At 38.1% G+C, this 20954-nt stretch overlaps 1 protein-coding gene across 1 annotated transcript in view; it reads right to left on the bottom strand.

Annotated features, from left to right (window-relative positions):
• FAF1 (Fas associated factor 1) overlaps window positions 1-20954 on the bottom strand; it is a 534220-nt gene that overhangs the window by 34801 nt on the left and 478465 nt on the right. Inside the window, exons 16-17 of the mRNA XM_054488490.2 lie at window positions 20501-20581; window positions 19364-19441 (exon numbers count right to left, since the gene is read on the bottom strand). Of these exons, the coding sequence (XP_054344465.1) occupies window positions 19364-19441; window positions 20501-20581 (159 nt within the window). The remainder of the gene's footprint in view (window positions 1-19363; window positions 19442-20500; window positions 20582-20954) is intronic.

Raw genomic sequence — 20954 nt, 5'->3', positions numbered from 1 at the left:
GTGTCATGCAGGTGAATTTGGTTGGTTCTAATACTGAAGTATTTTTTTAAAATCATTCAAAATTTCTGCAATGTATAGACAAAGCTAGTCTAGCCTATGACTGAGGTTACTTTCCTTCTGGAGGCACTGAATAACCACCTACCTTATAGGGGATTACAGAGATGGGAATTATATAGACCATATATATATAAAATTTTCAGTATGGCATCTGACACATAATAGGCTTCAGTGATAGTTGCTTTTCTTATAATGAAGAGATCTACACAGAATATCAGATCTGGAAGGGGCCGCATTTGTCAAACAGCCCAATACTCTCATTTTTTATATGGGGAAATTGATGCCCAGAAATGGAGACATAAGAAATACAGTTAAAAATATATTTTTGCTTTTTTTTTCAGTCACTTTAGCCCTTTTTTCTGATAGCATGAGTGGCAGTTTACCTGGTATTGGTGTTCTGTAACAGCAATGAGTTTCAGCTGAGTATTTCCAAATATTAAACTATTTTAGTAACATTATCATATATTAGTAACCCAATGAATGGATTAACATCTGTGTATATCAAAATTAAATGCTAGTTGATATGTCAATTACAGCATTCACTATTTAGTACCATAGTTATTTATTTAATGCCTGGCCTTCTTACTAGCCTGCAAGCTCCATAATGGCATGGGAGCATGTATTACTTCTTATTCCAAATACAGTGCATAGCACAAAGTAGATGCTTAATATGCACTTGGAAGGGAAGGAATAAACTAACATGCTAACTGAAATAATATATGTAAAAGTGCTTAGTATGATTGTAGGCACATACTAGGTGTTCAATAAATGCTAGAAGAATGTGAATCTCATAGCCTCTACTTCCAGTAACTAAGAATTAAATATCTTCTCCTTTCTCTGAGGTATGACTCCTCCTTGCATTAACTGTTCAGGTTAATTTTCCACATGTGTCCCTTAAAGGGACACCATGAGTTGCTTGTAAGTATAAACCTCTGTGGATTAGAGTTATATACATTTTCTAAACTGTTAATGGGATCATCTATTTCTCAGTTACAGTGGTGGTTCTTTTTTTATTTTTGAGATGGAGTCTCGCTCTGTCGCCCAGGCTGGAGTGTAATGGCGCAATCTCGGCTCTCTGCAACCTCCGTCTCCCAGGTTCAAGAGATTCTCCCACCTCAGCCTCCTGAGTAGCTGGGATTACAGGCGCGTGCCACCACACCTGGCTAATTTTTGTAGAGATGGGGCTTCGCCATGTTGGCCAGGCTGGTCTCAAACTCCTGACCTCAAGTGATCCATCCACCTAGGCCTCCCAAAGTGCTGGGATTACAGGTGTGAACCACTGTGCCTGGCCACGATGGTGGTTCTTTACAACCATATCTTTGAGATTACAAAACATTTTTCCCGATTACAGAAGTAATATAAATTCATTGCAAAAATAGATTAAAAGTAAAACATTAAAACTAAATCTGTAGATTCACCATCAAGACAGCCATCACCATCATTGTTTATATCCACTAATTTTTAAAATATTTTAACCATTGTTAAGTGTACAATTCAGTGGCATTAAGTAAATTCACAATGTTGTACAACCATCACTACTATTTATTTCCAAAACTTTTTCATCACCCAGATACTCTTCCTTAATTTTTCAGGCATATTTTATATATTTGAAACTTTTTTCAAAATTTAAGTCACTGTTGTATTGTATAAAGCTTTATCCTTTCTGTTCAAAATCATGTATTTTGTAATTGTTTTAAAGTTTTTATTAAAGTATAACATACATATGAAAAAGTGCACAAATCTTAAGTGTACAACTTGATAAAGTTTCAAAGTCAACACATCTGTAAAACTAGAACCCTGACCAAGTATCTCAGAAGCATACCCTTTCCTGGGAACTACCTCCCCTTAAAGTCAGTATTCTGATTTCTGACAGTGCAGTTTAAAAAATTTTAATTAAATGCAATGTTATGGTTAGAAACATAGGTTTTGGGGTATGACAGACATGCATTCAAATCCTGGGAATTAGGCAAATGACGTCTTTATGAATTTCAGTTTCCTCATAGGAATAGAGCCGATAATATCTTCCTCACAGCATCCTTCTATAAGATGCAGAATGTTTTTAGGTGGGCCGCCACACCACACTGCTCTACCTTCCTCTCTGTGGATCACGCCAGCTGCCTAGTCAGTTCTGACGAGAGAACCTGAATACTTGGTTGCTGGTGCAGGATTCACATGCTAATTATGGTTCTTTTTGATGGGAGACTGCTTCTAATCGGCCATCTTGGCCCTGTCCCTGACGCCACTTAGCAAATGCTGACACTTGGTCAGCACTCAGTGACAAGTGCTGAGCATTGATCCTCATGCTATACGTAATACTGTGATCAACATATGACAGCTGTTGGTGTTATCATTTTTGTTATGATTATTCCTTTTCACCTACTTTAAATTAGAACTTAATGTGATATTTCTTGGTTTTCTCTCCTTTTCTCCCTTTAATCCACCTGTCTGCTTGCTTTCTGTTTTGACATTTCCCTGCATAGTATAACAGATGCTACATTATTGTCTGAATTCAACCAATTATATTACAGAAGAATAAACAAGAGTAGCTCGTTACTCCATTCATTGTACAGACAATGTCTGCTCCTCAATGTATACAGTCTCCAGGGCTTTTCCCCAGAAAGAAAACAGACCTCATACATCCCACACCAATGGACCAACGTGGAAAACAATGAAGAGATACGAGGTAAATCAGCAACCTTGAGATTTGAATACCCAACAGTTCTACTGCCAAAAAAATAACAAAAATACATCAGTAGTTCAGTTTCAAACATACTGGCTAAGAGCAAGGGCCTCCTGTAAGCAAACACTGTTGTAAAACAAAAACATAAAGGACACCTACACTCAAACGAGTCATGGTAAACACCAGTGTTAAACTTCAGTTTGATTTGCTCAACAAATATAGTTTATTTGCATTATTTTTGATTTGTAATAAAACAAGGAAACCTAGTATAAGTTAGAAATATGAACTGATCTGGTACTTCTTTTTCTACTAAAAATATGTGAGTATTTAAAGCATATCTGAGGGATGAGAAATGGGGCTATTTTTTGAAGTGAAATTAGGCAGTGAAAATAGATACCCACAAAAGACTGTCGCTACATGGTTACATTTTTTAAACAGAAAGAATAATACACACTTACAAGTCTCTTACAATAAGAATCAAAGACTGCCTTAATTTACTTATACACACAGATGTATACATAAATATATACACACACAACAACCTTTAGGTTCCTATGAGTATGTACAAATAAAAGTTTATAGCTGGCTGAGGCACAGTTAAATAGGCTAAAGCTAACATTCATTAATTCCATGAATTCTTACTGAGCATCTTCTATGAGTCAGGCATTGTTCTAAATGATGGCAAAATAGCAGTGAACAAAATAAAAAAGTCTGCCTAAATGGAGCCTACATTCTAGTAGGGTAGGGATAAAGACAACAAAGACACACATAAGAAAAGACAGTATGTGCCACATAAGGACTTTTCAGTCAACGATGGACTGTATAAACCATGGAGGTCTCATAAGATTATAACGGAGCTGAAAAATTCCTATTGCCTAGTATTTAGTGCACTATACTTTTATTTGTTATTTTAAGGTATACTCCTTCTACGTATTTTTTAGAAAAGTTAACCATAAAACAGCCCCAGGCAGGTCCTTCAGAAGGTATTCCAGAAGAAAGCATTGTTATAATAAGAGATGACCGCTCCGTGTGTGTTACTGCCCCAAAGACTTTCCAGTGGACAAGATGTGAATATGGAAGACAATGATATTGATGATCTAGACCCTGTGTAGGCCTAGCCTAATGTGCATGTATCTTAGTTTTTAATAAAAAGTTTAAAAAGAAGGAAAAATGTTTAATAGATAAAAACTTATAGAATAAGGATATAAAGAAAGAAAAATTTTGGACAGCTGTACAATGTATGTTTTAAGCTATTACAAAATAATCAGAAAGTTAAAAAAATTAAGTTTACATAAAGTAAAAAAGTTATAGTAAGCTAAGGTTTATTCATTGCTGAAAAAAGAAAAAAAGTGGCCTAAGTGTACAGTGATTATAAAGTCCGCTGTAGTGTAATGTCCTAGGCCTTCATATTCACTCACCACTTTGCTCACTGAGTCACCCAGAGCAACTTCAGTCTTCCAAGCTCCATTCATGGTAAGTACCCTACACAGGTGCAACATTTTTTATCCTTTGTACTGTACCTTTTTATCATTTTTATTGTACCTTTTCTATGTTTAGATATACAAACACTTACCATTGTATTACAATTGCCTGCAGTATTCAGTACAGTAACATGCTGTACAGGTTTGTAGCCTAGGAGCAACAGGTTATACCATATAATAGCCTAGGTGTGTAGCAGGCTATACTATCTATGTTTGTGCAAGTAAAGTCTAGGATGTTTGCACATCAACGGAATTGCCAACGACACACTTCCCCATTCTTAGGTGATACAAGACTATATCATTTTTCACAAAGTGGTGAGTGCTATGGAGGGAGTGCATGGAATGCTGGTAGAAGGTGGGGGGAGGGGTAAAATTTTAAATACTGTAAACCTCAGTAAGCGAAGGTGTAAAGGAAAGAGGGTTCCACATGGATATTTAGATCTAAAAGAAGTATATTATAGGCAGGAGTCACAGTAAGTAACAAGGCCCGGGTGCCTGGCTTGATTGAAGAATAGCAAGGCAGCCAATGTGGCTGGAACGGAATGAGCAAGGCGAGAGGGGTAGGGTTAAAGTTACAGTGGAAACAAAGGAGAGGGGTGATTAGATCATATATGGCTTTGGGAAGGACAATTAATAATTATTTTCCTATTTTAAAATTAAGGTATAATTTATATACAGCAAACTCTATCCTTTTAAATGTACAGTTCTGTGAGTTTTGACAAATGCATATATTTGCATAAGTACCATCACCAATAAAGAAGAGTTCTATTACCTCTCTTCCCATTCAAATTTCTTCATCCCTAACTCCTAACCTCTAATCTTTATTCTGATCCTAGTTTTGTCTTTTCCAGAATGTTATATAAATGTAACCATAAATGTTATATAAATGACTTCCTTCACTTAGCATAATATATTTGAGATTCATCCATGTTGTTGAATATATCAGTAGTTTGTTCCTATTTATTGCTGAGTAGTATTCCATTGTATAGATACACATACAGTTTGATGACCCCTTCTCCAGCTGAGGGACACCTGAGCTGTTTACAGGTTTAGATGACTACAAATAAAGCTGCCAAAAACATTTTCATACATATTTTTGTATGAATGTAAACTGCTTTATGTGAAAGCAGTTTACTGTTACTTTCATTTCACTTGTGTAAATACATACCTAGGAGTGTAACTGCTGGGTCATATGGTATATGTATGTTTAACTTTACAAGAAAGTTTCAAGCTAATTTTCAAAGTGGATGTACTATTAAGCATTCCCATCATTAATGTGTAAGAGTTCAGTTGCTCCTCATCTTTGCCAGTACTTGGTATTGTCCCTTTTTCTTTTAAAAAGTCTTCTAAAAGGTGTACATATATTGTGGTTTTAATTTGTATCTCACTAATGGCTAAAAATTTTGAGCATATTTTCATGCACTTATTTGCTTTCTGTATATTTTCTTTGATGAAGTGTCTTTCAAATATTTTGCTCATTTTAATACTTGGGTTGCTTTCTTATTATTGAGTTTTGAGAGTTCTTTATGTATTCTGGACATCAGATATATGATTTTCCCCTTGTCTGTGGCTTGTTTTTTCAATTTTCTAGCAGTATTTTACAAATAGTAGAAGTTTCTAATTTTGATAAAGTCTAATTTAGATATTTGTTATTTTATAGGTTGTGTCTTTGGTGTCAGATCTAAGAAATCTTTGCCTGACTCAAGGTCATGAAGAATTTCTCCTGTTTTCTTCTGGGACTTGAATAGTTTTAGATTTTACATTTAGGTCTATTACCCATTTTGAGTTAATTTTTGCTTGTGATGCAATATATGAATTGAAGCGTTTTAAAACTGGTTTTATTTATTTATTTATTTTTTATTTATTATTATTATACTTTAGATTTTAGGGTACATGTGCGCAAGGTGCAGGTTAGTTACATATGTATACATGTGCCATGCTGGTGCACTGCACCCACTAACTCGTCATCTAGCATTAGGTATATCTCCCAATGCCATCCCTCCTCCCTCCCCCCACTCCACAACAGTCCCCAGAGTGTGATGATCCCCTTCCTGTGTACATGTGTTCTCATTGTTCAATTCCCACCTATGAGTGAGAATATGCGGTGTTTGGTTTTTTGTTCTTGCGACAGTTTACTGAGAATGATGATTTCCAATTTCATCCATGTCCCTACAAAGGACATGAACTCATCATTTTTTATGGCTGCATAGTATTCCATGGTGTATATGTGCCACATTTTCTTAATCCAGTCTATCATTGTTGGACATTTGGGTTGGTTCCAAGTCTTTGCTATTGTGAATAATGCCGCAATAAACATACGTGTGCATGTATCTTTATAGCAGCATGATTTATAGTCCTTTGGGTATATACCCAGTAATGGGATGGCTGGGTCAAATGGTATTTCTAGTTCTAGATCCCTGAGGAATCGCCACACTGACTTCCACAATGGTTGAACTAGTTTACAGTCCCACCAACAGTGTAAAAGTGTTCCTATTTCTCCACATCCTCTCCAGCACCTGTTGTTTCCTGACTTTTTAATGATTGCCATTCTAACTGGTGTGAGATGGTATCTCATTGTGATTTTGATTTGCATTTCTCTGATGGCCAGTGATGGTGAGCATTTCTTCATGTGTTTTTTGGCTGCATAAATGTCTTCTTTTGAGAAGTGGCTGTTCATGTCCTTCGCCCACTTTTTGATGGGGTTGTTTGTTTTTTTCTTGTAAATTTGTTGGAGTTCATTGTAGATTCTGGATATTAGCCCTTTGTCAGATGAGTAGGTTGCAAAAATTTTTTCCCATTTTGTAGGTTGCCTGTTCACTCTGATGGTAGTTTCTTTTGCTGTGCAGAAGCTCTTTAGTTTAATGAGATCCCATTTGCTAATTCTGGCTTTTGTTGCCATTGCTTTTGGTGTTTTAGACATGAAGTCCTTGCCCATGCCTATGTCCTGAATGGTAATGCCTAGGTTTTCTTCTAGGGTTTTTATGGTTTTAGGTCTAACTTTTAAGTCTTTAATCCATCTTGAATTGATTTTTGTATAAGGTGTAAGGAAGGGATCCAGTTTCAGCTTTCTACATATGGCTAGCCAGTTTTCCCAGCACCATTTATTAAATAGGGAATCCTTTCCCCATTGCTTGTTTTTCTCAGGTTTGTCAAAGATCAGATAGTTGTAGATATGCGGCGTTATTTCTGAGGGCTCTGTTCTGTTCCACTGGTCTATATCTCTGTTTTGGTACCAGTACCATGCTGTTTTGGTTACTGTAGCCTTGTAGTATAGTTTGAAGTCAGGTAGTGTGAGGCCTCCAGCTTTGTTCTTTTGGCTTAGGATTGACTTGGCGATGCGGGGTCTTTTTTGGTTCCATATGAACTTTAAAGTAGTTTTTTCCAATTCTGTGAAGAAAGTCATTGGTAGCTTGATGGGGATGGCATTGAATCTGTAAATTACCTTCGGCAGTATGGCCATTTTCACGATATTGATTCTTCCTACCCATGAGCATGGAATGTTCTTCCATTTGTTTGTATCCTCTTTTATTTCCTTGAGCAGTGGTTTGTAGTTCTCCTTGAAGAGGTCCTTCACATCCCTTCTAAGTTGGATTCCTAGGTTTTTATTCTCTTTGAAGCAATTGTGAATGGGAGTTCTCTCATGATTTGGCTCTCTGTTTGTCTGTTGTTGGTGTATAAGAATGCTTGTGATTTTCGTACATTGATTTTGTATCCTGAGACTTTGCTGAAGTTGCTTATCAGCTTAAGGAGATTTTGGGCTGAGACTATGGGGTTTTCTAGATATAACATCATGTCATCTGCAAACAGGGACAATCTGACTTCCTCTTTTCCTAATTGAATACCCTTTATTTCCTTCTCCTGCCTAATTGCCCTGGCCAGAACTTCCAACACTATGTTGAATAGGAGTGGTGAGAGAGGGCATCCCTGTCTTGTGCCAGTTTTCAAAGGGAATGCTTCCAGTTTTTGCCCATTCAGTATGATATTGGCTGTGGGTTTGTCATAGATAGCTCTTATTATTTTGAGATACGTCCCATCAATACCTAATTTATTGAGAGTTTTTAGCATGAAGGGTTGTTGAATTTTGTCAAAGGCCTTTTCTGCATCTATTGAGATAATCTTGTGGTTTTTGTCTTTGGTTCTGTTTATATGCTGGATTACATTTATTGACTTATGTATATTGAACCAGCCTTGCATCCCTGGGATTAAGCCCACTTGATCATGGTGGATAAGCTTTTTGATGTGCTGCTGGATTCAGTTTGCCAGTATTTTATTGAGGATTTCTGCATCAATGTTCATCAAGGATATTGGTCTAAAATTCTCTTTTTTGGTTGTGTCTCTGCCTGGCTTTGGTATCAGGATGATGCTGGCCTCATAAAATGAGTTAGGGAGGATTCCCTCTTTTTCTATTGATTGGAATAGTTTCAGAAGGAATAGTACCAGTTCCTCCTTGTACCTCTGGTAGAATTCGGCTGTGAATCCATCTGGTCCTGGACTTTTTTTGGTTGGTAAGCTATTGATTATTGCCACATTTTCAGCTCCTGTTATTGGTCTATTCAGAGATTCAACTTCTTCCTGGTTTAGTCTCGGCAGAGTTTATGTGTCGAGGAATTTATCCATTTCTTCTAGATTTTCTAGTTTATATGCGTAGAGGTGTTTGTAGTATTCTCTGATGGTACTTTGTATTTCTGTGGGATCGGTGGTGATATCCCCTTTATCATTTTTTATTGGGTCTATTTGATTCTGCTCTCTTTTTTTCTTTATTAATCTTGCTAGCGGTCTATCAATTTTGTTGATCCTTTCAAAAAACCAGCTCCTGGATTCGTTAATTTTTTGAAGGGTTTTTTGTGTCTCTATTTCTTTCAGTTCTGCTCTGATTTTAGTTATTTCTTGCCTTCTGCTAGCTTTTGAATGTGTTTGCTCTTGCTTTTCTAGTTCTTTTAATTGTGATGTTAGGGTGTCAATTTTGGATCTTTCCTGCTTTCTCTTGTGGGCATTTAGTGCTATAAATTTCCCTCTACACACTGCTTTGAATGCATCCCAAAGATTCTGGTATGTTGTGTCTTGGTTCTCGTTGGTTTCAAAGAACATCTTTATTTCTGCCTTCATTTCGTTATGTACCCAGTAGTCATTCAGGAGCAGGTTGTTCAGTTTCCATGTAGTTGAGCGGTTTTGAGTGAGATTCTTAATCCTGAGTTCTAGCTTGATTGCACTGTGATCTGAGAGATAGTTTGTTATAATTTCTGTTCTTTTACATTTATTGAGGAGAGCTTTACTTCCAACTATGTGGTCAATTTTGGAAAAGGTATGGTGTGGTGCTGAAAAGAATGTATATTCTGTTGATTTGGGGTGGAGAGTTCTGTAGATGTCTATTAGGTCTGCTTGGTGCAGAGCTGAGTTTAATTCCTGGGTATCCTTGTTGACTTTCTGTCTCGTTGATCTGTCTAATGTTGACAGTGGGGTGTTAAAGTCTCCCATTATTAATGTGTGGGAGTCTAAGTCTCTTTGTAGGTCACTCAGGACTTGCTTTATGAATCTGGGTGCTCCTGTATTGGGTGCACATATATTTAGGATAGTTAGCTCTTCTTGTTGAATTGATCCCTTTAGCATTATTGTAATGGCCTTCTTTGTCTCTTTTGATCTTTGTTGGTTTAAAGTCTGTTTTATCAGAGACTAGGATTGCAACCCCTACCTTTTTTTGTTTTCCATTTGCTTGGTAGATCTTCCTCCATCCTTTTATTTTGAGCCTATGTGTGTCTCTGCACATGAGATGGGTTTCCTGAATACAGCACACTGATGGTTCTTGGCTCTTTATCCAATTTTCCAGTCTGTGTCTTTTAATTGGAGCATTTAGTCCATTTACATTTAAAGTTAATATTGTTATGTGTGAATCTGATCCTGTCATTATGATGTTAGCTGTTTATTTTGCTCGTTAGTTGATGCAGTTTCTTCCTAGTCTCAATGGTCTTTACATTTTGGCATGATTTTGCAGTGGCTGGTACCGGTTGTGCCTTTCCATGTTTAGTGCTTCCTTCAGGAGCTCTTTTAGGGCAGGCCTGGTGGTGACAAAATCTCTCAGCATTTGCTTGTCTGTAAAGTATTTTATTTCTCCTTCATTTATGAAGCTTAGTTTGGCTGGATATGAAATTCTGGGTTGAAAATTCTTTTCTTTAAGAATGTTGAATATTGGCCCCCACTCTCTTCTGGCTTGTAGAGTTTCTGCCGAGAGATCCGTTGTTAGTCTGATGGGCTTCCCTTTGTGGGTAACCCGACCTTTCTCTTTGGCTGCCCTTAACATTTTTTCCTTCATTTCAACTTTGGTGAATCTGACAATTATGTGTCTTGGAGTTGCTCTTCTCGAGGAGTATCTTTGTGGCGTTCTCTGTATTTCCTGAATCTGAATGTTGGCCTGCCTTGCTAGATTGGGGAAGTTCTCCTGGATAATATCCTGCAGAGTGTTTTCTAACTTGGTTCCATTCTCCCCGTCACTTTCAGGTACACCAATCAGGCGTAGATTTGGTCTTTTCACATAGTCCCATATTTCTTGGAGGCTTTGCTCGTTTCTTTTTATTCTTTTTTCTCTAAACTTCCCTTCTCACTTCATTTCATTCATTTCATCTTCCATCGCTGATAACTTTTCTTCCATTTCATCACATTGGCTCCTGAGGCTTCTGCATTCTTCATGTAGTTCTTGAGCCTTGGTTTTCAGCTCCATCAGCTCCTTTAAGCACTTCTCTGTATTGGTTATTCTAGTTATACATTCGTCTAAATTTTTTTCAAAGTTTTCAACTTCTTTGCCTTTGGTTTGAATATCCTCCCGTAGCTTGGAGTAATTTGATCGTCTGAAGGCTTCTTCTCTCAGCTCGTCAAAGTCATTCTCCGTCCAGCTTTGATCCATTGCTGGTGAGGAACTGCATTCCTTTGGAGGAGGAGAGGTGCTCTGCTTTTTGGAGTTTCCAGTTTTTCTGCTCTGTTTTTTCCCCATCTTTGTGGTTTTATCTACTTTTGGTCTTTGATGATGGTGATGTACAGATGGGGTTTTGGTGTGGATGTCCTTTCTGTTTGTTAGTTTTCCTTCTAACAGACAGGACCCTCAGCTGCAGGTCTGCTGGAGTACCCGGCCAGCCGTGTGAGGAGTCAGTCTGCCCCTGCTGGGGGGTGCCTCCCAGTTAGGCTGCTCGGGGGTCAGGGGTCAGGGACCCACTTGAGGAGGCAGTCTGCCCGTTCTCAGATCTCCAGCTGCGTGCTGGGAGAACCACTGCTCTCTTCAAAGCTGTCAGACAGGGACATTTAAGTCTGCAGAGGTTACTGCTGTCTTTTTGTTTGTCTGTGCCCTGCCCCCCAGAGGTGGAACCTACCGAGGCAGGCAGGCCTCCTTGAGTTGTGGTGGGCTCCACCCAGTTCGAGCTTCCCAGCTGCTTTGTTTACCTAAGCAAGCCTGGGCAATGGCGGGCGCCCCTCCCCCAGCCTCGCTGCCGCCTTGCAGTTTGATCTCAGACTGCTGTGCTAGCAATCAGCGAGACTCCCTGGGCATAGGACCGTCTGAACCAGGTGCGGGATACAATCTCCTGGTGCGCTGTGTTTTGAGCCTGTCGGAAAAGCGCAGTATTCGGGTGGGAGTGACCCGATTTTCCAGGTGCCGTCTGTCACCCCTTTCTTTGACTAGGAAAGGGAACTCCCTGACCCCTTGCGCTTCCCGAGTGAGGCAATGCCTCGCCCTTCTTCGGCTCGCGCACGGTGCGCGCACCCACTGACCTGCGCCCACTGTCTGGTACTCCCTAGTGAGATGAACCCGGTACCTCAGATGGAAATGCAGAAATCACCCGTCTTCTGCATCGCTCACGCTGGGAGCTGTAGACCGGAGCTGTTCCTATTCGGCCATCTTGGCTCCTCCTCCTTAAAACTGGTTTTCTATGGGATTTTTTTTGGATATAAATATTCAATTGTTGCAGCATCATGTGTTGAAAAGACTATCCTTTCTCCATTGAATTGCCTTTGTATCTCTGTGAAAATCAATTGACCATATATGTGTGGGTCTATTTCTGGACTCCATTGATTCATGGGTCCATTTTTTTTGTAAATACCACTATGTCTTGATTATAGTAAGTCCTGCACTCTAGTAATGTCCAACTTTGTTTTCTTTTTCAAAATTGTTTAGACTATTCCAGTTCTATTGCTTTTTCATATAAATTTAAGAATCAGCTTATCAATCTCTATAGAAAATCCTGTAGATATTTGATTAGAATTACTGTAAGAATTCAGGTTTTATTTTGAGATGTAAGCCACTGCAAGTTTTTGAAGTGACATGATGTGACAAATGATTTTTTAAAGGATTTATTAAGACTATAGGAAAGGCAAAAATGGAGACGTGGAATCAAGTTGGGAGGCTACTAAAGTAATCCAGATAACAGACAATGGTGGCTTAGATGAGGATGATAGTGGTGGAGTTAAACATTTAAGTTCTGCATGTATTTGCAGAGCCCACAGGATTTACTCATTAAATATGGATGTAAACGAGAGAAGTCAAGGATAATTCCAAGGTTTCTGGCTCTAACAACTGGAAAGATTTTCCATTTACTGAGATAGGGAAGACTGCAGAAAGAGCAGGTTTGGGTGGGGAGGGTAGGATCAGTTGTACAATTTAAAACATATTAAGTTTCTGATGTATATGAGACATCTAAGTAGACATGATGGGCCAGCAGTTAGATATTCAAGTGTGGAGTTCAGGGAAAGGGAGGAGCTGGAAATATAAATCTGGGAGTCAAACGTATAGACAATATAATATAGTCATATAATACAGTCAATATAATAGTCATAATACTGGATGAGATCACCAAAGGAGTAGAATGGATTCCATATAGAGACAGTTGATTTGACCTGATTCTGCAGTCAATCTCTGCTCCTGGCAACCTGGAGAGTATGGATGGCTTACTACTCTACTACTATGACCTCATTTCTGGATAAAGTAAATAAGGCAAATGATCGTATTTCCTAAATCAAAATTCAAATAGATGATTTTTGGTTGCTGCTGGATATAAAGAACAGTCTGTACGCTGTGATTTGGACACCATGAAGCTAGAATTTCTGGTCTGTTTTAGTGGTTCATGAGAACAACGGAACACTTCAAACTGGAACTACTGAAGTAATAATGGATATATATATATATGGTCTCCATAATTATAATAAGGTATATTTATGTATTGGCACCTACCTTATTGAATTGTAAAAATTCAATAAGATAATTAACGTCTATAAAGTGATCACCACTGAGTTTAGCACATATTAATTGCACGATAGTGGTGATAATGCCAATGATGATGATGACAGGGATGATTATTATTATGGCCCAGTGTGGACAAAAGCAACTTACATAAGATAAAAATACAAATTATAAAGAGCAGTTTTACCTTAATAACCAATTTATGGTCCCACCTTCATTCTTTGAATTTGGATTAATAAGTAGAATGAATACTGGATAGAAGCTCTGGTTCTGCTTTTATCAGGCTTATGTTAGGTAAAAATTTAAAAGTAGGCTTAAAACTTTTTAAAACTATTGTTTTTTTTAACCAAACACCACATGTTCTCACTTGTAGGTGGGAATTGAACAATGAGAACACTTGGACACAGGAAGGGGAACATCACACACTGGGGCCTGTCGTGGGGTCGGGGGAGGGAGGAGGGATAGCATTAGGAGATATACCTAATGTAAATGACGAGTTAATAGGTGCAGCACACCAACATGGCACATGTATACATGTGTAACAAACCTGCATGTTGTGCACATGTACCCTAGAACTTAAAGTATAATTTTAAAAAAAGAAATTTTTGTTTTTTGTTTTTAGTAGAGATAGGGTCTTGCCATGTTGCTCTGGCTGGCCTTGAACTCCTAGGCACAACTGATCCTCCCACCTCGGCCTCCCAAGTAGCTGGGATTACAGGTGTGTGCCACTGTGTTTGGCCAAAAATAGGCTTTTAAATCCTGCTATGATCTTACTTTCATCCTCTGTAAAACAGTAATAATAATATCATCCTTACCAATTGTATTAGTCTGTTTGCACACTGCTATAAAGAACTACCTGAGGCTGGGCGCGGTGGCTCACGCCTGTAATCCCAGTACTTTGGGAGGCCAAGGCAGGCAGATCAGGAGGTCAGGAGATCAAGACCATCCTGGCTAACACGGTGAAACCCCGTCTCTACTAAAAATATAAAAAATTAGCCGGGCGTGGTGGCAGGTGCCTGTAGTCCCAGCTACTCAGGAGGCTGAGGCAGGGGAATCACTTGAACCCAGAAGGCAGAGGTTGCAGTGAGCTGAGATTGTGCTACTGCACCACTGCACCCCAGCCTGGGCAACAGAGAGAGACTCTGTCTCAAAAAACCAAAAAACCAAAAAAATGACCTGAGACTGGGTAATTTATTAAGAAAAGAGGTTTAATTGGCTCACAGGCTTAACAGGAAGGATGACTAGGAGGCCTCAAGAAACTTACAATCATGGTGGAAGGCGAAGGGGAAGCAAAGCCCTTCTTCACATGGTGGCAGGGGAGAGAGAGAGAGAACAACAGAGGAAGTGCCACATTTTTAATCCATCAGATCTTGTGAGAACTCCATCATGAGAACAGCAAGGGGAAATGGCACTCTCATGATCCAATCACTTTCCAGCAGGCCCTTCCTTCAACATGTGGGGATTACAATTTGATATTAGATTTAGGTGGGGACACAGAGTCAAACCATATTACCAATTTTATAGAGTGGTTGTGAGGTGAAACAGAAAACTGAAGAGAAAGTGCCAAAGTTTCTAATTCCATGTTCTTCTGTTTTCCCACTTAGTAGTCATTAATATTACTTAATATTTTCTACTTGAGGTGGCACGAAGGCATAAAAGGAAACAAGTTTGGGTGGACAGGCAAAAATTAACTTTTCTTTCTAGAGAACCATCAGCAAAAGGGAATAGCTTAGTATCTATTCTACTTCACCCATGATTCGCCAAAATTCAGGCCTTTTAGCCATAGCTCTAATAATTCGACTGTGTTCTAAGTTTGTTCATTTAGTGTTCCCTGAGCAAGCCCTGTGCCTTTCTCCTTTTGTTCATGACTACTCAACTCTTGCACTTCCCTTTGGTGTCCATCCAACCATGCGTCCATCTATTCATTAGTCCAGACAAAATGCTCTTCTACTTCATCTTTAACCATCAAAGTCTGTGAAGTCTTCTTTTTTTTTAAATTCACATCTCTACTGGCGCACCATGAAGTCTTTCTTGTTGCCTTCCTAGTTAGATATCAGCTTCCTCCAAATAAACATCCTGTGCTATTTTAGTGGTTTTTATAATGTATGGTATCTTTTCCTGCAGTGATTTTGCATTTGTCTACCCTCTTGCATTAGACAGTAAGCTCCTTGAGGGCTGGACTATGCCTCGCACCTACAGCATAATGTCCACAGCACCTGATTTAATAATTTGCAGACAGAAGGAGATTAACTAAATATTTGCTAAATATTGAGTGAATAAAAGATCTGAGATCCAAAAACCTTAGCTGAAAATTTCTCTGCTTACCAAAAACTCAGTAGAAAAAAGCAGTACTCAGGAAGGCTTTCTTGGAGTATACATAGTTCACGCATTTCTCTAGTTACTATAAAGTCCATCCCTTAATCAGAAAAAATGTATTATTTGGGCCTTTGCAGGGATGATTTTACTATATTGTACTTTAGCCTTATGATTTAGAATTACATTTTAAAAGTTTTAAGGAGCTGTCATACATAATTTGCCATTGTCACAGTAGCTACTAGACATAGTTGGGGTTAGTATTCACTACATTGCACAGCTTCCTCTTGAACAGGAATATAGGAAACGTTGCTCTAAAATCTCAGTGCTAGAAAATGTGGAAAAGTTCTGAGAAACTAGCCTTTAGATCTGATGTTACGCACAAGGTAAAACTTGTAAACTATCATATTTTCCTTTGTTTTGGCCCAAGATAAGTATAGAACAGATTTTATGGTACATGCGGAACAAAAGTACAGCACCCTATCACATGAATTTAGTGCTTGTGCTAGATTATCTGTTGTCAACATGTTAGTCTTATCTTTGGCATTATCTTCCTTTGTCCTTTTCCTTTATATCTATTCTTTCTTAATCCCTTTGAATTGCATGTATTCATGTAAGTTTCTTGAAACTGATTTTGGAAAGAATAAGTACATATATAAATTAATAAAACAGGGGAGATCTTTGCTGTTGTTTTTCCTTCAGAATAGTCTTATAGTCTTTCTCCTTATTAGGGCCAATGACCAGATCAATATACTTTTCTAGATGTTTGATTTCACTCCAACAGTTACCACACAGCAAAACGAGGCTAACCATTAAGGAATTTCCCTGCAACCAAGGTGATTTTACTGTTCAATACTTCTTTTTTCTAAAGCATCATAGAATATTGAAGATAATCAAAACAATAAAACCACTCTTGTTTCTCAATGTAATTATATGGGTTAGGATTTCCAGTTAGAAGACAGGTAGTGTTGCTGTGAAAACTCAGGTGACCCGGCTTCTGATCCAGATTATGTGTTCAACCAGTTTGGTGACCACTGGTAAACCATATAATCTTTCTGGGTCTCAGTTTCTTCAGAGGCTGCACAATACCAGCTTTTCTCAAACAGCGGTTTGTGATACAGTAGGGTGCCATGATATGTTAATTGTTGTTCCATTAAAAAAAGGGGCAAATAAGTTTGGATAAGATTGGACTACATGAAAATAAACCGTTTCTTAATGGTGGGACTTATAAAAGCTTTTGTGACACTTGGTTAAGGGAGAATAGAGTGCATAGTATTATCCAAACTCGCATTTTATGGGAGCATATCAATAGAAGAGTTTAAGTAATGACTAGGTGCAAAATATGACCTGTCCTCTCCCCCACTGTACCCCAACCTCTCACATGTTAACAGCTGGAACATATATATTGAATTATGTTTATAGGGTCTTCTGTAAGATGATGGGCTTTATCTACATTTAGAAAGAAAGAAAGTTTCAGCTCATGGTAAATTAGATAAATCATCAGATGAAATTACATACGCTGCCAAGCTCTAGATCCAGAACATTGAGTTAATTGTGTACCCTTGACATTTTAGCAAGCCAGTATGGTTGACGATACACTAAAATACACACAAACACACACAGAGCGAGAGAGTGTGTGCATGTGTGAACGACAGCATAAAGCAGCAAGAATCCTAAACTATATTTCTTGAAATAGCCTAAAAGGATAGTGACTAATTTCTCCCTTATCTAAACTTTTGTGAAACTTGGCATATATGACTCCCGTGGACACAATGATATAGGGCTTTGTACTGGAATGGAGTATGAGAAAGAGCTTTATAGTCATAAAGTCCTGGATGAGAATCTCAGCTGTTCTCATTTTTGTATGTGTAACTCCTCAATGAACTTCAGTTTTTTCACTTATAAAGATAAATCTCTAACCTTGTAGCTTGTTTTAATGGTTAATTGATAAGCATATGTAAAGCAGCTAACAGACTATTTAATACACAAAAGACATTCAACAAAATATTTTCTACCTTCCATTATTGACAGTCCTCAGAGTGCAGACTAGGGTTTGTCAGGCATAATATCTTGTATATATGTGATAGATACTCATAAGAGTTTTGACATGAATAAACTTTGATTTCCAAACAGTTAAGTTTCACATATCTTTTAAGATCTGACTCAAATATTACTTCATCTGTACATTGTCTGATTATCTCAGCTGTAAAAGATTTTTCCTTTGGCCTTGAACTAAGTATTTTGCTTTTATTTCTATGTCATTTAGCACATTTTTTCTTGATTTGCTGTTACTCCTAGACAGGCTGTATCTTCCCTCTAAGATGTAATATCTTCTTATAGGCAGAAAACGTTTTATTATCATTTGTTTCCCTTGCAGTGCTCAGCACAGGTCTTCTTCAAAAAACATTTGTTAAACAAGTGAAAGTGGTGGCATACTTTGACTGAGAGTAATAACTAACAGAGTTTTCCTCAACCCCAGTTAGGGCCCTTCAGGCCTTTCCATTGCTTGTTAGATGGCTTCCTCTTTTTATAAGTGAATCTTGCCATTAATCCTACATCTGAAAAACAGTTCTGAATGTTCTTTTCTATGAAGCCAGCCTAGGAAGTCATTTGACCCCCATTCTGTTTGTGCCTACTGCACCTTAGGCATACCTCTATAGTAATGTTTACATATAGTATTATAATTCTATTTTTACAAGAGTAGGAACTCCTGGAGGGCAGGATCCATGTCTGCATCACTGTTCCCTAACAAATTTGGGGCACATAGTACATATCCCAAAAATGTTTGCAAAATGAGTGAATGAAAAATCCTCTATATTGCTATGGACATGACATGAACTCAAGGAAAAAATCAATGAAGCTAAATGAATTTCCCATATTTGGGGGCTCAATGCAAGATGTTACAAAAGTAACTCACAGTATCTTTTGGTGGGTAAAGTGGAGCCTGTGGAAGGGAGAAGAGATACAATCTTTCCATTCTTAGGGTGAAACAATATCCAGGAAGGATGAGAAATATTTGCCAACAAATATTTGTTGGCAACAAAAGGGAAAGATTATAGAAAATCATGAATCTAGTAAAAGATCAAGTTTTCTAAGAGTTCCATAACAGATTAAGAATAATTAAGGAAACGTTAGGTCTTCCATACTAAAATGAGTCTAGGAAAAGTAGAGAGAAATAAGTTGTAAGAAATATTAACAGTTTTGCAGCTGGGTGCGGTGGCTCACGCCTGTAATGCCAGCACTTTGGAAGGCCAAGGCAGGTGGATCACTTCAGGTCAGGAGTTCGAGACCAGCATGGCCAACATGGTGAAACTCTGTCTCTACTAAAAATACAAAAATTAGCCAGGCATGGTGGTGTGCGCCTGTCAACCCAGCTACTTGGGAGGCTGAGGCAGGAGAATCACTTGAACCTGGGAGGTGGAGGCTACAATGAGCAGAGATGGTGCTACAGTAAGCCCAGATGGTGCCACTGCACTCCAGCCTGGGTGACAGAGCGAAGACTCCATCTCAAAAAAAAAAAAAAAAAAAAAAGAAAGAAATATTAACAGCTTTAATATCAAATACAGTGGAAATACAACCAGCTTTTGAATAACTTTTCTTAAAATTATGCCCCACCTCACGTTCCTCTTCTTGTTCTTTGCGAATCTGCTCCAAACGAAACTGTTCTGCCATCTCTCTCTCGTGAGCTTCCCTCTGTTGATAAAACAGAAAAGGAACAAGCACTTAACACATACTTGTTTACAAAGAGAGAAATAAGGAAAGTGAAAAAAGAAAAGAGGAAAGAAAGAAAGAGTATGTGACATTCAAAGGCTCATTGTCAACATGACTCAGAGGTATACTGTGGTAATTGAAATGTTTCTTTCTAGAACAAGAATGGAAATGAAAGCAAAAACAAAGCATAGGTCTCTGATAATGTTAGGTTCCTATTCAAATAACTTTGATAGCTCTGGGTAAAGTGGCATTCAAGATCCTTCAGGACATCCTTTGGTCTTCCTTTCTGACCTCTTCTATCTACTCTGTACCCAAATCTAAAGCTATTTAATCAGCCTCTATCCATCCTCCATGCATTCTGGACCCCTGATGCTAGCTTATACTGCTTCCTCTTCCCTCCTACTGCTCTTTCTCTGTCCAGTTCACATATACCATCTCTTCTTTGAAACATTCCCAGTACAGTCCCACTCCCTGGCTCTCCAAAAAAAACCTGGAAAAAAATTTCCACTGAAACTCCTACTCACTGAACTCTCACAGAACTCAGTGCTTCCCTTAGGACATTTAGGATTCTTGGCTTATGTTACAGCTACTTGTGTTCTTTACTTAGTCAACTCTACCACATTGTGAAACTTCCTTTGAGAGCAGAAACTGTGGCCTATTCCTTTCTCTCTCCTTCAAAGCTCAACACAGAAGCAGGTGCTCAAGAAGTATTCAATAAATCAATAGTTCCCAACCCTGACTGCACATGAGAATCACCTAAAGAGCTTTCTAAAAATTGCTGGTTTCTATCATAGACCAACTAAGAAAAAAATGAGATAGATACTAGGTTCATCTTTGTTCTCATTTTTCATGAAACAAACTTTATTTTGTCAAAATGAACCATGCTTTAATAACCATGGATAGGATTATATTCTTTCTGTTAACTAAATCTAGCTTTCTCTATTGCAAACCCAATATTTTTAGGAATCAAAGTGATAAAGGTTGGCATTTAAATAATGAACAATTGAGTTCTTTATCCCAGAAGTACTTGACCAAGCCTACCTTTGCTCTGTCAGCCTCAAGTGAAAGGCGATAAGCCTCATCTTGCTCTCTCTTCACATTTTCTCTGGCTTCACGTTCATCCTTAAAGAAAAAGATTCAAATATTTTTTGACATATTACTTTCTTTTTTGAAAAAAAGAGAAAAAAAACTAATGGTAATCCCCTTTTTTAAATTCCTATATGAACTTATAATTAAATAAGAGACTTTTAAAGTGTATAGGACATAAATAAGCAAACAAACAATAAGATGAGCAGCATGGTACATAGTGGAAATAAGAATGTTTGAATCCTAACTCTACAAACGATGTGACCTTGTATGAGTTATTTAACTTCTCCAGGTCTCAGTTTCCTTTCTTGCAAAACAGAAATAATATTTGTCTTATAGGGTCACTGTGAGAATTAAGTGCAATAATATACAAACTATCTAGCAAAGGACCTGGCACTTAGTTCATTTT

Source organism: Pongo pygmaeus, chromosome 1 (genome assembly GCF_028885625.2).
Source record: "Pongo pygmaeus isolate AG05252 chromosome 1, NHGRI_mPonPyg2-v2.0_pri, whole genome shotgun sequence".
Taxonomy (NCBI): domain Eukaryota; kingdom Metazoa; phylum Chordata; class Mammalia; order Primates; family Hominidae; genus Pongo; species Pongo pygmaeus.
Note: the sequence above shows the minus strand (reverse complement) of the source record. Positions and strands in the feature narration are given on the sequence as shown.